Here is a 16,044-nt window from a genome sequence, read left to right on the forward strand (position 1 = left end):
GAAAACTTTAGTTACTAGTTACTTTGCAGATATGAACTATAATTTTATAAAACATACATTAATCCACTTTAGCCCTATTTTATTCCTTGGCTATTTGAAAATAGCCGATCTACAAGCGTGTTGTGAGCTTGTAGATCGGCTATTTTCAAACATTTTGTACTTTTACTTTAGGTACTTTAAGTACATTTAGATGCCAATACTTTCGTAATTTTACTCAAGTACAGTTTGAATTCCAGACTTTTACTTGTAACGGAGTATTTCTATATTGCAGTATTGATACCTTTACTTAAGTAAAACATCCGAGTACTTTTTCCACTACTGACCAGATACAATTTTTTTTCCCGAACCACCAGAGGACGTTTCTCTCTCTCTTTCAAGCCCTGATAAACAAGATACAAATAAACCAGTGGTTCTCAAACTGGGGTCCCCAAATTATTTTGTGGGGTCCCCAGATGATTGGCTTAATGTAAAAAAAAAAAAAAGTCTCACTCAACGGTAAACGAACCAAGTGCATACAGGTTATCTGCACATTTATAAAGTGACAATTTAAGGATTTTCAAGACCGTTTTAATACCAAACTGGCAAATATTAAGTAAGCGAGAGACTATTGTGAAAATAGCAGATCTACATGCTCACAACGCCACGTTGTGAGAATGTAAATCTGCTATTTTCACAATATTTATCTGTGGAACCGTGTCAAATTAAATGTAATAAATACAATTCCAAGACGTGCTTGTCAGGATGGGGGTCCCCAGTTCATATATGTTTATTTTGGGGGTCACGGCCTAAAAAGGTTTGAGAACAATTCACTCAGACTTATTCAAAACAGACTACATGAAACGTTTCCCCCCCCAATAAAGTAGAATAGCGTGCTCCTCTGAGAGCCTACCCAGGTCTGTGTCAGTCATGGGGTGCAGCCATCAGGACATGAGGAAGCTGCGGGGGAAATAGAGTTTGCACGACAGACGGCGAACTATTGGTGTTCTTGCCACCCCCTATGGGCAGAAGAGAAATGGCTTTTGGAGGGAGAGGCCCCTCAACATGTGATTACAATTTGGGAATGATTGGATGTTGCACTGAAGATGTATGCCGTTTTCGTAAGAAATACTGTAGGGCCCCGCCACAATTTATATCCAATCTCACCAAAAGGGAATTGAGTCAAAATATTGCCTTATGACAAATAATAATCAAATTAATTAGAGGCTTTGTAATTAATTAATCAATATTTGACTTATTTTTTTTATTGAAATTAGGATGGAGAGAAATTAATCAGTTAAAGTCCCAGCACTAGCTAAAATACATACTAAACAAGGACATTTAGAGGTGTGCATAGTTGAGCAGTGTTTTGTGACACCCTGCGGTAGACACTTTTTTGACATAATGTATATATAAAAACACAGCTCAATAATTTCATACAATACAAAAAAAGAAAAAACGAATTAAATTACAACTAAACACTAAACAAACACACTATGAGAAATAGCCACAGTTAAACGGAAATATAAAGAGGAATTTAATTTCAAAGGATAAATTCAAAGCACTCCTTCCAGCCTTGCTGCTGTTCCCTTCCCCTTCACTTGACAAACTGAAAGAACAAAGACAGATGTGGCTTCACCACTTAATGCGTTGACCACGTAATGACAAGGCCCTGGGCTGAAACCTCCCCCAGGACCTGTGTTGCATGTCATCCCCTCGTATCCTCTATGTGCTTTATTTTTATGTTTATAATTTATGTACTGTATAACTCTCCTTCTTTTGAAAAAATAAAATAAAAAATAAGGTACTTTTTTGTTTGTAGGTTTTTGTTTTTTAAGTAACTATGCACGACTAGAGATGGTACGATATGAACATTTCATATCACGATTATTGTCACGAAAGAAATCACGATTTACGATATTATCGTGATAACCAAAAACCAACTATCCTGGGGCGGAACATTTGCCAAAAAAATAGCAGATCTACAAGCTCACAACGCGTCGCACAGGCTGAATTTGGTTATACAACACCATAACTCTCCTTGGAAAAAAAAGTTTCCAAAATAACGGTAATATTTTTTGAAAAAGTAAAATAAAACAAGCAACATAACGTACAGTATAGACACTGTTGGTCACTAAGGGAAACAACCTTTCAGGCTGTACAAACATCATAGTTATCCTCTATGTGTCTGGACCACAGCTGGAGTCAAATGCCTTTTCTATCAAAACCTCCAGTGCGTGTGGGAGAGACTTCATTCTTCTCAGTGGTGACACGGCCACTCCTCATGTTATCTGCTGCTGAAAGGAGAAGATTGGTGCTCAACACTGCAGTCCCACTGTGGCAATCACAGGTACACGGAGAGAGCTTGGATAGCTAGCGAATAGGAAGCTGTGAGCTGCGTGTGTACGGTGGAACTGTACTGTCACCGCCTGTTGTTGTCGGGGTGGAAACCTTGTATGTCCAAAACCGTTTGTTTTTTTATTTATCATTTTAAAAATGAATTTAGGCCTAGAATTATTGAATGCTTTAGCTATTGAAAAATAGCAGATCTACAAGCTCACAGCGCGGCACTGAGTGCCGCGCTGCGAGCTTGTAGATCTGCTATTTTTGAAAAAGTCGTGGAAATGTGTACAAATCTATGAATATATGTATTTTCAAAGCGAATTTTTCTTCTGGGTGGTCCCTGAAACTAAATATTTTGAGATGGGGGTCCGTGGCCAAATACATATCATTTTGGGGGTCCTTCACATGAAAAGGTTTGAGAACCACTAACATAGTAGTCTCTCAAGAACAGACTAATTAAGCTCCATTTAAGTGAAAAGGACCTTTTCTTTGACGACGGCTGGCCAGATTGCTGACATAGAAACAGGGTTTTCAAAAAACCTTAGAAGGATTCAAAAGACACTTATAGAACCGGGTCAAAATTATAATTTTCATGATTTTTCAAAAATAGCAGATCTACAAGCTTGCAGCGCGGCACTCTGTGCCGTTCTGTGAGCTTGTAAATCTGCTATTTTTCACTGGTTAAAGCATTCAATAATTCTAGGCCTAGGTGGGTTAAAATAGTGCAAATAGCCGCTCTACAAGCACACACCGCCTCGCACCGCGAGCCGCGAGGCATTGTAGATCTGCTATTTTCACTAGTTCTGTGCGACAGTCTTGCATGATGAAGCAGGGCTTTACTTTACGGGGTGGGGAAAAAACATACACATTTGAAACTTGGAGATACAAGGTTTCTGCCCAACAGTGATGATACATATGTCTCTATGGGACAGAGATGGGAGAGATGGATGGATGGTCAGAGAATCCAGAGTGGACAGCAGGGAGTAACAAGAGCCCATAGCCTCCTGCCAATATTATGTTGACGGGAGACACTGGACGTTGTGAGCAGAGTTCCCAGGTGTTGCTGGAGGTGGTCTGAAATCAGTGTCCCCTTCAACACTTCCTCTCCATTTCACCACCAATATTGTGAAATTAAATTAAAGCAATTTGGGAGGGGTGTTTGGTAGAATGATGCTATGCAGAATGCCTGAAACATATAGTCGATGACATTTCAATAAAATTCATATAATAGTGTTCTTTCCGCGGTGTCAATTTCCATTGCTTTCATTTTACGGACGTCTCAAAGTACACCTGAGCTCACCCCATGACGCAGCGCTTGCAGAAGCAAGCGGAGGCAACCAACTACGCGCGGCCGCTCAGTTTCACATCCACGGCCCCGTCGCGGCTCCGGGGACCATAAGCGTAGCCGTCTGCCAGATTGCCCGTCCTGTCTGCGAGCTCACGTTTTAGCAGGCGGGAGGGATATTTGGCGCACGAGGCACAAGGCAGGAACGATGCTGGGGTGAGCCGCGTTTGTGCTTTTTTATCCAAAAGAATACAAAAAAAAAAAAAGGAAACAAAACTAATACAAAATAAGAAGCAGGGAGGAACAGCAAGATATGGGGCAACAAAATAAGACTGAGGCAGGGACGTGCAGAGAATGTTAAAGAGGCAGGGGCTGAAACTTCCAAAAGGCCTTTTGGTGGAAGCACCGAAAATAGCAGACCTCCAAGCTCACAACGCGTTGTGAGCTTGGAGGTCAGCTATTTTTGGTGTGTGAAACCACACTGAACTAAGAATAATCAAGTCAATACTGGAGATGTGGCGTAATGGCATGGATTTATATACAGAGAGGGCAATTCTTTCAACATAAGATGCTGCATTCAAGTTCAGGAGAGTTTGGACAAGGCAATTCTCTTGAATGCTGCCTTCGGGTACTGTATGGCATGGACATTTCTTTCACCATAGTAAAAACTTCATTTATGGTCTGGAAAGGGCAGTTTTTACAGACAGATAAAAGGGCAGGGGCTCAAGCCCCCTTTGATGTCTATGTGTGCACGTGCCTGGACTGAGGACAACAACTTGCCAAATCAAGTCAAAGTCAATGCCAATGGGGGCATTCTGATTAGGAAACCCAATATGGTTCAGAACACGACAGTGGAGTACGTTAACCCAGCCGGCCTGTGGGTGTGTAGTCTGCTCTCATCAGCACCAAGCAAACTGCCACTTCTGGTTACTTCTGACGGAGCATCTCTGTGTGTTTGTGTTTGTGTACGTAGTCTATTATTCCCTTCTCCCCCCTCAGGGCAGAGAGTGAGAAAACAGCCATAGCAGTGATTAGGTATTCTGTACTGGGTAAGGTTTAGCGCAAAAGGGGGACCCGGGGCTTTCTCAGAACCATATTTCATGTATTTCTGTATTTATCCCAGTCTCATAAACACAAACAAATGAGATAATGCGGGGAGGGAGTCTGGGATTAATTTTGAAGCGGCTGATTAGTGTGCGTGTACGCGTGTGTGCTTAAGAGACACCGAGTATGTCCTGGGATAATTATGTCTGGGACCGCGCCTCAAAACGCCTCTGGCCTTTCCTGGAGTCTAGGAGATACAACCCCCCCCTCTCTCGCTCTCTCACTGTATTTTTTATTTATTTTATACTCAGTTTACACACAGGGTGCCTATGCCGACGGGGACTGCCCCATGGTTCAAACTACCATTGGTCCGAACACAGTCGGCATTTTAGCTACTCACCAGCGTTAGTTTTACTGAGGTTAGGGTTAGGGTTAGGTTTAGGCATAGTTTTACTGAGGTTAGGGTTAAGGTTAGGTTTAGGTGGTCGGACCAAAGGGAGTTCGAACCAAGGACATGTACCCTCCCGATAATGTTGGGATTTCAAATCTGAACATCGAGTGCTTCGGGATGTAACGTTTCCTATTGTAAACCGTAGTGTGTGGTTTGTGACACCCGGCACTGAAGCAAAAACTCAAATCCCCATAATCCACAGGGGGAAAACGGAATCAGGAAGTGTATTCCACCGATGGAAACAACGGAATGATCTGCAGGAAAATGGCTTCATCTCGGAATCCATCTCCAGATCGCATTCTTGTTTAAAACAAGCCCTTCTCTACGGACCATAACAAAAGCATGTATGGCCGCGGTTATAATGTTTCTTTACCGGTTGAAAGAAAAGACGAATCACGGTTCGTCCAAATGTAATCGGATTACTTCCGGGACCAGTGGTGCGGTCATGGTCATGGAGCCTCGAAAATCAGTTCATGTTTTGTTGTGTCATCGTGGTGTCGTTTAGCCAGCCATCTTCCTCCCATCTCTCAACCTTTCCTCTCTCCCGTAACCGCCCTGTCCTCTCAAACCATTCTGTGTTCATCCTACTTATTATCAGTTCTGACTTAATCATCAGCAGGTAAATGAAAGAGGAGAAGCTGCACTAAGGGAGCTGAGAAATGTCATCCAAATTCAAAAAGCATAATGAGAAGAAAACAGATGTCACAGTCATTTTTTATTTTTGATGTGTGTTATGGCTTAGCACACTTTTTGAATCTTTAAGAGTCTACACATTCTAGAAACTACACACTCACCTTACAAAAAAAGGCCTACAAAAAAATATAATCAAAAACCACACTTATAAACGAGTGGTCTAAAACAGTTTTAACTTACCGGTATACAAAAAAACGAACCAAAATCAAAAGCAGCATTTTTTTTTCTTACTTTTTATTAGCTCTGGAACTGTTGAATTCTAAATCCAACATCTGGAGGATTATTTTAAGGCTGACATTTTATTTCTTACACTCAGCACATACTCATTTAAATGTCCTTATTAGGACCGACATGGGGTCTGTTCCACCGACAGGAAGGATCCTGTCCAGGATCACACTATTCCTACAATGCTTCTGTTAATGGGTTGACTCCCATAAATCTGTCTGTATGAAAAGCCTGAATGAGGTGCTGATTTGAAAATAAGTATGAAGTCAAATCCTCAGTGTTAAATTCTCCATTTTGTCGTTGTCGGGTGAAAACCTTGTATGTCCAAAACCGTTGGTTTTGCATTTATCATTTTAAAAATGATTTAAACTAGTGAAAACAGCCAATCTACAAGCACACAACGCCTAGATCTGCTGTTTTCACTACTTTTGTGCGGCGGCCTTGTATGATGAAGCAGGGCTTTAATTTGCGAAAGAACGTACACATTTGAAACTTGGAGATACGAGGTTTCCACCCGACAACGACGATTTGCAACTCAGAGTGTACCAATGTATCCATGGCACCACCTCTTTAATTTAGTTACATCTCTACACTCTCAGAGCTCAACACTTAAACCCTATAAAGTACTTGGTCATATGACAAATAGAGAACATAGCATATCTACATGCTCACAACACAGAGAGCTTGTAGATCAGGCTATTATTCCCTGTGTAAACTCAAAAAAGCGATGCCCTCATTTCTCTCTCATGAGAAGAACCATGTGTTCCACACACCTCTACCTCTACAAGGTGCTTGCTTATCTGAGTACTCTGATGAGGTCCAGGCCGATGCGGCCCCTCTGGGCGTCCACGTTGAGGACCCGCACTTCCACGCGCTCGCCGGGACCCAGAGCCAGGCTGCGGCGGCGGCTGTCGGCAGGGAGCTTGTCCGCGGTGATGTGGCTCTTGTGGATGAGGCCGGCGCGGCCCACGCCGATGTCCACGAAGGCACCGAACAGTGTGGCGTTGTCCACCCGGCCCGTCAGCACGGCGCCCACCCTCAGGTCACTCATGGACACCACGCCGCGCTTAAAGTCTGCCTGCTCAAAGCCTGCGGGGAGAGAGACAAATACACACACAGAGAGAGAGAGACTTTTGACTTTTAACAACTCCTTTATTCGCAACAATTGGTTGTTACATTAATCAATAATCAGTCAATCACAACCATCACTCTAAAAACACAACAAATAATTTAGAGCAACACATCAACGAAATTGATTCCTAATTCATTCCCATTAAAAATTAAACCTTCATAGTCCCAGATATTTTTAAACACATCCAAGTGTCCATTCTTTTTATAGTACTGTACAGTACATGTATTCAAAACGTACTCACGCTTTGAATAAGTTCTTAAAAGCTATTGAACAGTCACACCTGTGTCCTCCATCATTTTTTTCTTTTCTTCTTAGGTATATTGCCAGCTTTGCCTGCCCAAACAGGAAATTAATCAATCTCCCCTTTTTCTTGTTCTTTTTTCCATAACTAAAACCAAAAATAAACATTTGTTTAGAAAAGGACTCCCTAACGAACAACAACAAGTCACTGAGTGCTTTAAATAAGGAAGCCAATCTATGGCACTGAGCAAAACAGTGGTATATTCTGGTCTCATCTGCTGTACAAAAAGAGACGGACAAAGACAAAGAGAACGATGGCGAGAAAAAGAAACTACGAACAATGACAGATGAGGAAAAAGCAGTAGGTGGAAACAAGAGCGAGGAGGGATGGGAAGGCAGAGGTGGTGGAGACAGGGGGAGGTGGGGGAGACGGGCAGCGAAAGGGAAGAGACTCAATGAAGGGAGGGAAGGAAGACGGAGATACAGGAGACATGAGGGAAAGGGAAGAGACTCAATGAAGGGAGGGAAGGAAGACGGAGATACAGGAGACATGAGGGCATGAAATGTGGGCCGGCAGCGTGGTGGGAAAATGATGGAGGGAGGGAGGAAGAGAAAGAGAGCAGAGAGGGGACAGAAAGGATGATGAACAGAAATCATATTTCTAGCAGCAACCCGATCCTTTCCACCGCATACTTCCAACGTCGCCTCGCTTGCCTTCTCCTCCGCTCCGCTTTCCGCTCAGGGTGGCTGTTTTTCGAGAGATCCTTTTCTTTCCGTGGCGTTAACACAAACAAGGGAGCTCCAGGAAATAGTCGCGTCCAATTATACTCCCCGTAGCACTGATTTCACGCGGTAGCCCCGGCCCCCCATCTGTTTGCTCAGCTGAGCGTTGGCCGGGAGGCCGGGAGGCCGCGCCGCTGTGGGTTGAAACCCAATCGGCCCAACCCGGGGATGAACCTGTGAGCCGCATCCCTTCTTCCGAGGAATACAAGTGGTCAGTCGAGCCTGCTGGCCGGACACAAGCGCTACCCCAGCTTTTTGCATTTTCTATTTCGCATGGCGATCCGCATGAATGGCCACTGGCTTAGTAACTTGGGCTGGCAACAATTACACCATTAAGCGACCGCGCGTGTGGCCGATTGGATGTCGACGTTGGGAGGGAGAAAAAAAGAAGGCATTTTAAACCAAATAGTCGAACTCATCTGCCAAGAGTTTGTTGTCGTCTTGTCTCTCATGTCTATTTGTCTCTTTTGACTTTCTGTGACTTCAGGGCTAACGGTTTGTTGCAATGTTAACTTTGAAAACAACGTGCTCATCACAAGACCCAGATGGATGCAGGAACTCACACACAGGTAATCATCACACATGGGTCATGTAAACACGTGTGGCAAAAGTGGAAACTTGAAAAAGGGATGAGTCAGTCAGAGGAAACAATTTGTGTTTATATAAAAGTCTATGAGAGTCTATGAGAAAAACAGACTGAGACACGTTGTGTACTGTGCATGTGCACTTGTGTGTAACGCCCAATACGCACTCAAAACACTGCAAGGCCTTGTGAGCTTTTATTTTAGCTATTTTCTGTGTACGACACCGATGTGCAACTAAGTATAACATAGTCTGTGACTCTGTGTTGATCTCCCATGGGTCTGACAGTAGAGACAGCCTCTATCTAACCACCCACAGTCTGCTAGAGCCATTACAGCAGGTCTGAAAGTGCACACTGCAGGCCTTTGTTGGGCTTCATTGGACACTATGGGACTGTATGATGTTACCGTGCAGGACATGCCTATTATAATATAGACAGGAGAAAAGACACTAAGCATTGTAACTGGCTGACCGGCTGAACAGTTACTCAAGAACTGCTGACAAGGAGGCCAGATTTCCGTGGGCCAGCAGGGACCTGTAAAGACCGGGGGAGGTCAGAGAGATCATCCTACTGGAACAGGACGAAAAGACTTACTAGCGCACCATATTTATGGAACATTTTATGTCTGATAGTTTTTCATGTTTTCTTCATTATAAAACTCAACAATGCATATATATATATATATATATATATATATTTTTTTTTTTTTTTTTATGCAAAGCATCAAGCAATGAATTTGTGGTGCTTTGTAAAATGAAAATACAGTGTTTTTGGGCAGTGGTTCTCAACCTGTGGGTCGGGACCCCCAGGGGGGTCCCCAAATTATTTTGGGGGGTCCCTAGGTGATTAACTTAATGTGCAACATTGTTTTCTCACTCAACAGTAAACAAACCGACATAAGGTTTAAGTGTATATAGAGGGTATCTGCACATTTCTAAAGTGACAATTTCAGGACTTTTTAATACCTCTAAAATGACAAATTAAACATTGTCCAAATTGTCAAATATTAGAGGCAGAAATTGTGAAAATAGCCGATCTACATGCTCACAACGCCTCACCTTGCGAGGCGTTGTGAGCATGTAGATCGGCTATTTTCACAATTAATCCAGTACCTGGCTTAAAGTCCTGTTCGCAATTTGTTGTGAGGGGAGTTTCTCACCTGAACTGAGTCAGTGGGTCCCTAGACATGAAAAATCACAGAGGTGCTCGTCCGCCATAGTGGCACGAATGGCGTAATGGCTGAATCAAATATGGCTGCCATTGGCTATGATGAAAATCCAACTTTTCTGTTTCTGGGTGTATATTCACATGTAATACCTCCATTTGGACTAATTGGGGTATGGGGAATTCATTTCTGGATCTGTTGAGACCATAGCCATAACTTGACCATTGTTAGGAGTAAAAACAGGTGCAATAGGTCTAAATCAACTAATTCTGACACGTATAATTCATTTCTGATATTGTTTTGACCATTAAGGATCATCTTGTCTTTGAAATATCAATGTCAATGCCATTTTTCAAAAACGATTTTGTTCATTACTTGCACTTTTATAGTATTTGTTCATAATAGTTTGTTTTGTTTATAACAAAAGACATAGTGAGACTAGTGAGAAATACAACAAGTAAACATCCCCAGTTAACTTTAAAGGGGGATTTTAAATGAGCAAATAAGACTATTTAAGAATAAAAGTGACAAATAAAATCACACACAAAATGAACTAACCATTTCCCTCATTGTTCCATCACAAAATATGATGCACAGAACTCCACCAGCAAGGCAGCCATATCATTGAGTGTCACGTTTCAGACATGGCAGGAGTATACTAAAGTCGAAGTGTTCCTTCCATCCATCAGGGTTTGACATTGACTTTTTGAGGCACTTATCCTTAGCACAAAAGTCACTTGTCCGGATAAAAAAAAGTGTCTAGTCAGACATTGAAATAGAATGAATAACAAAAGGACTGCTAATGACCCCCCTTACCTGCTAATGACCCCCCTTACCGTTAATGGTGCCAAGCACCATTAACGGTGAGGTGGTTGAGCTCGTGGATAACTACAAATTCCTCGGAGTACACCTGAATAGCTCACTGGACTGGTCGGACAACGCGCAGGCGATTCACAGCAAGGGGAAAAGCAGGCTGTTCCTCCTGAGAAGACTGAGATCGTTTGGGGTGTGCAATAGGATGCTACAGATGTTCTATCAGTCTGTCATGGCAAGTGTCCTCTTTTTTGGCATAACATGCTGGGGTGGCAACAACAGAGCAGGTGACACGTTTAACCTAAACAGACTGGTGAAGAAAGCTGGCTCTGTCGTTGGGTCCTCTCTGCAGGGGGTGGAGGAAGTAACCAGGGTGCGCACTGGGAAGAAGCTAGATTCCATCTTGGAGAACTCCTCCCACCCCCTCCATCTAGAGATCACCAGTTACTGGAGTAAGAGAGGAAACGACCGCTTTACCTACCCAGTACGGAGATGTGAGAGATTAGGAAAATCTTTTGTACCGGCTGCCCTTAAGCTGTACAACGAGACACATAACGGACGCTTGAAAAGGTCTCCCTTCCTAACTTAGACTTCGGAACCATTGCTGTATTGACTCTAAGGAACAATTGCTGTATTGACTTTGAACTCTAAGGACCTTCCAGGAAGAGTGCTCAGGTGCGCCTTGCGGTGACACGCTTCCTAGTTTCTTCGTTTTTTCGCACTGATTTTTGACACTGCACTATTAGGTTGTTAGTGTTGGTAGTTTCTGAGTATTTTTGCTTTGTTTAACAATGACAGTGAGATACTTGTTTGCACTAACTAGCATTGACTGCTATGGTCTCTTTTGCAAGACACTTTATGTATATATACTTATATATTATTCGCCCCCCTCTATTGATGCACCTTCTCCTTATTGGTACTGTACTGCTCTTGTCTTTGTTTTGTTTTTTTCCCCCTCTTATCTATCTTTCTTACGTCTCTGTAACTTTGTAAATAACTGTATACTGCTGTGCTACTACTGGACAACTAAATTTCCCCCTTGGGATAATAAAGGTATCTATCTATCTATCTATCTATCCCTTGCTCCCTCCACCCTCCACTCCATAGTATGGTATATTACATGTGAATATACACCCAGAAACAGAAAAGTTGGATTGCGCCATTCGTGCCACTATGGCGAACGAGCACCTCACTCACGCAGTACAAGCTTAGAATTGGACCGGTGGCAGCTCTGTCAGCAGCTCCTTTTAATCTCAGCCTTTTAACCTTTTATATTGCTTTTAGTCATTGTTTTATTCCTCCATTATCGCCTCATCAAGTATATACATCGGTATACTTTGAATGCAACGATCAAATCAGCGATCGGACTCGTGGAGAGCGAGTTTGAGGCAACTTTATGCCGACTGCCACGGCAGCTACCGGCAGCTAGTTGACAGCTAGCCTACCCTACCTTCCAAGAAGCAAGACGGATAAAGGATCTTACCTGAGACGATCAAACAGCAGCGGGCCCTCCTTGGGCCCTGCGTGGTAAGATCTTCCTCTACTTCTCTGGGCGAATCTGGAAATAGGCCGATTCATCGCTGTGGACTCCGAAAGGGGTCCGCGCGAGTAAGTCTCGTTCCATTACAAGCGGTTGCTTTGCAGCCCCAGTTCCACGCTGTCCCGTACCCTCCGTATTCCTGTTTGCTGGCCCTGTGTTTTTTCCTCTTTCAGCACAAATGGCTCCACAATCGGAGCTACAAGAAGAGCTCCGGGCGATAGAGCGGCGCATTGAAGAACTCCTCCAGAGGAAGGCAGCCGTGTGTGCCTGCATAGCCAACGAGGATGCCAAGGAAAGCACTCCGTCCACCTCCACTGCTTCGGGTGCTGCGGTCCCCGACACTGGTCCGCCGACTGCCACCGGCTCCCCAGGCTGGGTGACAGTCACCAAGGGCCGCCGCCGAAAGAACAAACCAGCCCCCACACCTGCTGCTGGTCCCATGCCTTGCCTCCCTTCCTGGTCGGATGTCACCAGAGGCCGGCGTAAAGTATCCAACAAGCCAGAAATGAAAAAGCAAAAACAACTCTTGCTCCCCCTTTTTGACCCTGGCGTGGACATGTCCTTCCGAACGGCGAACGTTCTTTTTTCCCCCATGGCCAATACTCCTCAGAGACCAGTCGTCTCCTCCTCTGTTCGCCTCCCGTGCTCCACACCACTATCGGAGCGGTCAGCTCCCAAAAAGCGCCCGGCTACTGCGGCCAGTCCCTCCAGCCTGGCCTCGGGCTCACCGTCCTCCCCCGGGGAAAAACGTCCCCGTTTGTCCATTCAGCATGCCCCAGAGCCAGATGCAGTAGCGACTCCCCCTCCTCCCCCACTACATTCTCACCACGCTACGCGTTTAGCACCGCACAATCCAACGGTCACTCAGATTAACGCTCCAGCCCCCCAGAACTCAAATAATAACAGCCGTCGTCCTCCCCCGCAAGCTGAAGCGCCCTCTCCCCAGCCAGTGACCCCCAATATTGGGATTTCGCCTCTGCCGGAGTTACATCCAAAGGTCCCCAAGCGTAATGCTTCACTCCACCTGAATTCCATCACCTCATTAGGTCACGATGAAAATCGAAACCCCAAACTTTCCATGTATAGTTATCCCAATATAAACTGCCCTCAGATCCTTGTTGCGGGTGACTCCCTGGTTAGATTTCTTAAAATCCCCGGTGGCGTCACTTATTGTCTTTCGGGAGGCAAAACAAAAGATTTTATAGAATTAATTCCAGCGCTGCTTGACGCGCACCCCTCGGTCCACACTGTAATCGTTCACTCGGGATCGAATGACGTAATGGCCAGGCGGAGCCAACAGCTACGGGATGAGTTTACGTCTCTAACTGATACAATTGAGAGCCTAGGGAGAAAGTGCGTCCTTTCTGGCCCTTTCCCTGCCCTATCAAAAGGCGACGAACATTTTAGTAGACTACTTTCACTTAACAAGTGGATGCGAAATTATTGCCATGCCACCAACGTGGAGTGGATAAATAATTTTAATACCTTCTGGTTACAGATAAAGCTTTACAAGCCAGATGGGCTCCACCTAAACATGAAAGGTGTGGGTATACTCGCTATTAATTATGACAATTTTATTACACATATTTCCAACTGATGGGGTTCCCAGCAGGACCATTCCCAGCAGCCTTTCACTGGTCCCAGTCCTGTCTTTGACAGTAGGGATCCTGCTGGCGAAAAATCCCCACCCCACCCTCTTAATTTGAATCTTAATCTTAATTTTAATTCTAATACTGTCCAAAATCCTTCCCCTCCAGTTGCCTTGCCCCCAAACCACTCACATAGCACAAGTTTTATTCACCCCACTACATTAACCCCAGATATCTCATTACATCACTTACAGTCACCTCCTCCTCCTCCGCCCATCGCCACTCCAGAGCCAAGCGATGAAAATGACAATGAATTCTACTCTACAATAGACATGGACTCAATCTTTTCAGCAAGAGGACTACACATTATACACCTAAATATCAACAGCCTGAAATGCAAATCAAAAATGTCACAAATAATCTCAATGTTTGGAAACGGAAAGGTGGGAATAATTTCTTTTTCAGAAACCAAATTAGATGACTCCTGTACAGATACAGAGATTGAGATAAAAGGGTACACGGTAATCCGAAAGGACAGAAATCGTTGGGGGGGCGGCGTATGTATCTACGTCAGATCAGACCTCACTTTCACCGAGATACCAGAACTAGGATTAAACACAGAATCAGTGTGGGTGAAGATATTATTTCCGAGAGCAAAACCATTAATAATTGGTGCTTTATACAGACCTCCAGACCTAAACACATTTTATGACTTAATTGATAAGGATGTGACAGGCCTGGGTGGAACAGAATTGATTTTAACAGGCGACTACAACACCAATGTTCTCAGTAAAGATACTCCGATATACAAATCATTCAAACACTTCTGTAATCTTCATAATCTCACACAGATGATAAATCAATTCACCAGAATTAGCCATACTTCTAGAACTATTATAGATCTCATACTAACATCGGACAAAACTAGAATTCAGAGGAGCGGGGTCATAGAATGCAACATCAGCGATCACAATATGATCTTTTGCACCCGTAAAATTCCTCGCAAAACCGCAGTGCATTGCCACACCACAGTAAACTGCAGATCAATGAAACATTACTCCCCAGAAGCACTAACAACAGCCCTGGAAAGTATGGACTGGTCAGACACCTTAAACTGTAACTCCGCAGAGGAGACCTGGTCATATTTTAAAACCGCATTTATGTCTGTTATTGATACCATAGCTCCTTCCAAAGTTACCAGGGTCAAAGCTAGTACAGAGCCGTGGATGAAAGGGGAAATTCTAAATGCTATCAAACTGAGAAATAAACTACACACCCAATATAGGAAAACAAACAATTTAGAAATACTCAAAAACAGCAGGAAACAACGAAACATAGTAAATACCATGATCAAAAAGGCAAAAAAAAACTTCCTAAATGAAAACATTGAAGAAAATAAAAAACACCCACAAAAACTGTGGGAGGCATTGAAACAGCTGGGATGCAATAGAAAACTCCAAACAAAAAACACAAACATTTGCATCATGTCAAATGGCTCTCTCGTGACCGACAAACTGATTGTGGCAGACTGTTTCAATAGTTTTTTCACCACCATTGCCACGCAACTGGTCACCAAACTTCCCCCTCATTCAGGGGTCTATGGCACAGACCACCTCAAAGCCCACTATGGGAAGCTAGGGGCTAAAAAAGACACCTTTTCTTTTAAACCTGTGGTAACCGGTGATGTTCTAAAAAAATTAATTGCTCTTAAACCAAACAAGGCAACTGGCCTTGACAATATTCCCACCAAATTCCTTAGAGACGCAGCTCACACTATTGCTCCCATAGTAACCCATATAACAAATATATCCATCAGTCAATGCCACGTCCCTCAAGAGTTTAAGATGGCAAGAGTAATCCCCCTACATAAAAAAGGAAGCAAACTTGAACTTGGCAACTATCGCCCCGTCTCCATTCTTAGCTCAATCTCTAAGGTGATGGAGAGATTGATCCAAGGGCAAATTAATAACTACCTCGCTGAACACAATTTGCTTTTTGAATTCCAATCTGGATTCAGAACATCACACTCCACTGACACATGTCTTCTGTATCTTACAGACTACATTAAACGGGAAGTAGACATGGGCAAATACTGCGGCATGGTCATGTTGGACCTCCAAAAGGCGTTCGACACCGTAAATCACTCGATACTAATGAGCAAACTTGAGGCGATTGGTTTTGA

The 16,044-nt window shown here is 43.7% G+C and overlaps 1 protein-coding gene across 1 annotated transcript in view; it reads right to left on the minus strand.

The window, feature by feature from the left end:
• Positions 1-6,148: 6,148 nt before the first annotated feature.
• Positions 6,149-16,044, minus strand: part of srbd1 (S1 RNA binding domain 1) — a gene marked incomplete at its 5' end in the record, with an annotated part of 100,119 nt that continues 90,223 nt past the window's right edge. Inside the window, one exon of the mRNA XM_080740688.1 lies at positions 6,149-7,106. Within this exon, the coding sequence (XP_080596814.1) occupies positions 6,814-7,106 (293 nt within the window). The 3' untranslated portion in view covers positions 6,149-6,813. The remainder of the gene's footprint in view (positions 7,107-16,044) is intronic.

The sequence above is a fragment of the Nannobrachium achirus genome, assembly GCF_963921795.1.
Source record: "Nannobrachium achirus genome assembly, chromosome: 13".
Lineage (NCBI taxonomy): Eukaryota > Metazoa > Chordata > Actinopteri > Myctophiformes > Myctophidae > Nannobrachium > Nannobrachium achirus.